Raw genomic sequence first — 4,154 nt, 5'->3', positions numbered from 1 at the left:
CACACACACACACACACACACACACACGCGCGCGCGCGCGCGCACGCGCGCACGCGCGCACACACACACACACACACACTAATAAAATAGTAATTAAAAAAAACCCAAACAAGCAAAACAGTTTGAAAACGCTATCGCGAGCAAGCAAGAACTTATTACAGCTCGGCTGCATAGAAAGGCAATGCATTCCTCAATAGAATAGATACAAGGTATCTGATCCCATACAATCGGCGGATTCCAAGTAGTGTCCTTTTAGAAATTTTGATTTATAATAATATTGCTCCATTTATTATTTTAATATTATTTCATTATTTTACTCAAATCAATTCTATTGTTAGTATTATTGTTTTTTATATTGATGTTATGACCGTGTTGTTTCTTCTTCTTCTTCTTCTTCTTCTTCTTCTTCTTCTTCTTCTTCTTCTTCTTCTTCTTCTTCTTCTTCTTCTTCTTCTTCTTCTTCTTCTTCTTCTTCTTCTTCTTCTTCTTTTTCTTCTTCTAAATTCTTCTTCTTCTTCTTCTTCTTCTTCTTCTTCTTCTTCTTCTTCTTCTTCTTCTTCTTCTTCTTCTTCTTCTTCTTCTTCTTCTTCTTCTTCTTCTTCTTCTTCTTCTTCTTCTTCTTCTTCTTCTTCTTCTTCTTCTTCTTCTTCTTCTTCTCATTATCAATATTTGTATTATGATAATCATTAGCATTATTTATTTATTTATTATTAATGTTTGCATTTTTTATTTATTTATTTATTTATTTATTATTTAATTGATTTTTTTTTCTTAATTATCATTAATACTGCCCATAATACATAAACGTGTTTATTATTGATAAAAATAGACGGTAACATAAATGATGACACTATGAGTGTGTGTGTGTGTGTGTGTGTGTGTGGGGGGGGGGGGGGGACGTGATGAGAGGGGGTGGGGGGAAGGGGGGAGGCAATTGCAGCGAATTATAGGCGATTTCCAGGTTGAGAACCATAGATATGGGGTACATAGAAGCGGAAACAATAAATTGGCAAAAAGATAATATTAATCCGAATACAGGAAAAAGAGGCTAAAACAGCACCTGGACATGGATGGCTGGTGCCTCTATAAATATCGATAAATAAATCATTGATGGTCTGGTCTGGTCAGAATAGATAAAAAGATGAACGGTCTTTAGAGAGTTGAGGAGGGAGGTTTCAGAGAAAAGTCTTCCCTAGCAACCTACGGTTTACAATCAGTTAGCCTAGTCAACTTTATACGTTGATCTTCAGTCGGATTTAGCTTAACTGTGGCATGGCAGGCCTACGACTGAACTATTGAAGCAAGTTCACGTAAGCAGTTCGTAAGAACAATAATTTTGTAGGACCATAATGACAAGAAAGGCAATGAATTTTTTATTTTTTATGAGTAGCCTCCCGTTATGAAAGTCTTCAGTTCAGAAAACCACACTTGAGTCACAATGTAAGACATTGTAAGAATGGGAAAATGGCAACGGAAGACATTGTTCGGATTTCTTATGCAGATTTGGAAAGAATAGCATCGTCCCTGAAGCAAGGTCTGCAAAGTTTATGCCCAATTCTAGTCGCTTTCGATTGTCTGCATAGATGAGGGGTTTCTTTGCCCGTTAAAGATTATTTTCCAGATTTGTCTTTCGTCCAAATCTTTGTTGTTGTTGACTGACTGTTGAGTTGAGAGTGAGTTCTGTGGTGGATAGCATTTTCATTTTCACTTCACTGAGGCTGAGGGGTGCTTTTTCGGTAGTTCCCACCCCCCTTATTTGAGCCTGACCTACATCTAGATCTAGATCTATACGTTTGATTCGCGGTGAGCTAAGATATAAAACCTAACAACTGCAAAACATTAAATTATGGTAAAATTCAGGGGGGCATGCCCCCCCTGAAACCCCCCTTCCTATTTTTATTAGGCAAGCCCCCCTGAAACCCCCCTACTCTTGTGGCCCAAACCCGTGAATAAAATTGCGGGGTGGGAACTACCGAAAAAGCGCCGAAAGATTTAGATCTTGTTTTGCAAAATGAAACTGAAACTTTGAGATAAAGACCTGAAAATCAAGTGAGATCTAGACTAGATCTAGATAGATAGATTGTAGATAGATCTAGATCAATTATATGTCTAGAAATTTGACAAGGCATTTGATTTATAATAATAATGACGGCCACCTCTTCTCACCCGGGGTGAGAATAGTACAGGCGAGTCTTTTGGCTATTCTCACCCAGTGCGCGTTCACCATTATGCCGTTATAGCCTAGATCTAGGTCAACAAATTTTGCGTTCACCCTAAACCACAGAATTCTACACTTTGATAACAGAAAAATTGTAGAATTCTGTGCCGTGAACACATGTTCCATTACAACTGTAGCCTACTAAAAGCGTACAATTTTGTCTGTGGGCAGTGGAGCGAGAGAGAGAGAGAGAGAGGAGTAGCACGAGAACTTCCGGTTAAAAACAAAATGACGACCTGCGTAGTTCGGCTCGATTCGAAAAGTTAAATAGCCGTAGCATCTTTGTAGACAACCAAATTAATTTACTTTTGTGTTTTAACATAATTTTTTAACTTTGTTTTGGTCAATTTGATCGTCCACACCGATAGACAGTATTCAGAAAGAGACAGAGAGAGAGAGGGGAGGAGTAGATCTTGCGAGAACTTCCGGGCAAAACAAAATGGCGACCCGCGTAGTTCGGCTCGATTCGAACAGTGATGCCATAGCATCTTTGAAGACGATCAAATTAGCTTACTTTTGTGCAATAACGTAATTTTTTCTTGGCTTTTATCAATTTGATCATCCACATCGATAGAAAGTATTCCGAAATGAGGAAACACAGGTCTTGTTTCAAACTGGGTGAGAATAGCCTTCGGTCGCAAGTCTCTCCCGGGGTGAGAGGTCGATCGTATTTCTATTCTCACCCCAGATGAGAATAGCCACTTCCTATAATGATGTTAAAAATAAAGCAGCTGAAATTCTCTCTCATGTCCATTTGATCATTTGGACAGGAGAGACAGAGTCGATCTTTTGGCGACCTTATACTTTAGCACGTTAAATTCTTCAATTGATTTTAACTAAGCTATCGTGAGGTAGAGGTCAGTGGGTCTCTTTAGCTGGAAATTGCCTTCCCGTTTGTTAACGTAAAAAACCCCCAAGTGATTGCTAAAAGTTACTAAATAGGACAAAAGTGGCCATGTAGGTTTAGAAGTGAACCCTACCACATTTTAATTAGCCTGTAATATTTTTCTGCCTTTTTTGTATTAAAAATGGAAGTGGCTATCCTCACCCGGGGTGAGAATAAAAATACGATCGACCTCTCACCCCGATGAGACTTGCCAGCGTTGGCTAATATTCTCACCCGGTGTGAAACAAGACCTATTTTTCCCAATTTCGGAATACTGTCTATCTGTGTGGATGATCAAATTGACAAAAGCAAAGAAAAAAATAATGTTATAGCACAAAAGTAAGCTATGGTAGTCTACAAAGATGCTACGGCTATTTCACTTTTCGAATCGAGCCGAACAACTGGGGTGGCCATTTTGTTTTGCCCGGAAGTTCTCGCAAGATCTACTTCTCCCCTCTCTCCCTTTCTCTGTCTCTTTCTGAATACTGTCTATCGGTGTGGACGATCATATTGACCAAAATAAAGTTTTAAAATGACGTTAAGACACAAAAAGTAAATTAATTTGGTCATCTACAAAGATGCTACGGCTATTTAACTTTTCGAATCGAGCCGAACTACGCGGGTCGCCATTTTGTTTTGCCCGGAAGTTCTCGCGCTACTACTCTCTCTCTCACTCTCTCTCTCTCTCTTTCTCTCTCTCTTTCTCTCTCTCCTTTGCCCACAGACAAAATTGCACGCTTTTAGGCTAACAGTAATAGTAACACAAGAGCGCTGGAATGTTTGTTCACGGCACCATTCTAACAATTCTGTTATATCGCTGTGTAGAATTCTGGGGTTCAGGGTGAACGCTACACTGGTTTACCAAGGCTAACGGTGAATGCACACCGGGCTAGAATAACCAAAAGGCTCGCCCGCGCTATTTTCACTCGGGGTGATAATAGAGGCGGCCATTAAAAATTTATTTTGGCCAGATTGAACTTTGGTAGACCCACTGTATTTACATTTTGTATTAATATGCACTAGCCAATACAGTGGGGGGGGGGGGGGGGG

The 4,154-nt window shown here is 39.6% G+C and overlaps 1 protein-coding gene across 1 annotated transcript in view; it reads left to right on the top strand.

Moving 5' to 3' along the window:
- The first annotated feature begins 1,451 nt into the window (after positions 1-1,451).
- LOC101850410 (telomerase-binding protein EST1A) overlaps positions 1,452-4,154 on the top strand; it is a 36,708-nt gene continuing 34,005 nt past the window's right edge. Inside the window, exon 1 of the mRNA XM_005096083.3 lies at positions 1,452-1,534. Within this exon, the coding sequence (XP_005096140.1) occupies positions 1,465-1,534 (70 nt within the window). The 5' untranslated portion in view covers positions 1,452-1,464. The remainder of the gene's footprint in view (positions 1,535-4,154) is intronic.

This window comes from Aplysia californica, unplaced genomic scaffold (assembly GCF_000002075.1).
Source record: "Aplysia californica isolate F4 #8 unplaced genomic scaffold, AplCal3.0 scaffold00121, whole genome shotgun sequence".
Classification (NCBI taxonomy): domain Eukaryota; kingdom Metazoa; phylum Mollusca; class Gastropoda; order Aplysiida; family Aplysiidae; genus Aplysia; species Aplysia californica.
The sequence above is the reverse complement of the archived record's forward strand: the minus strand, read 5'-3'. Positions and strand labels throughout refer to the sequence as shown.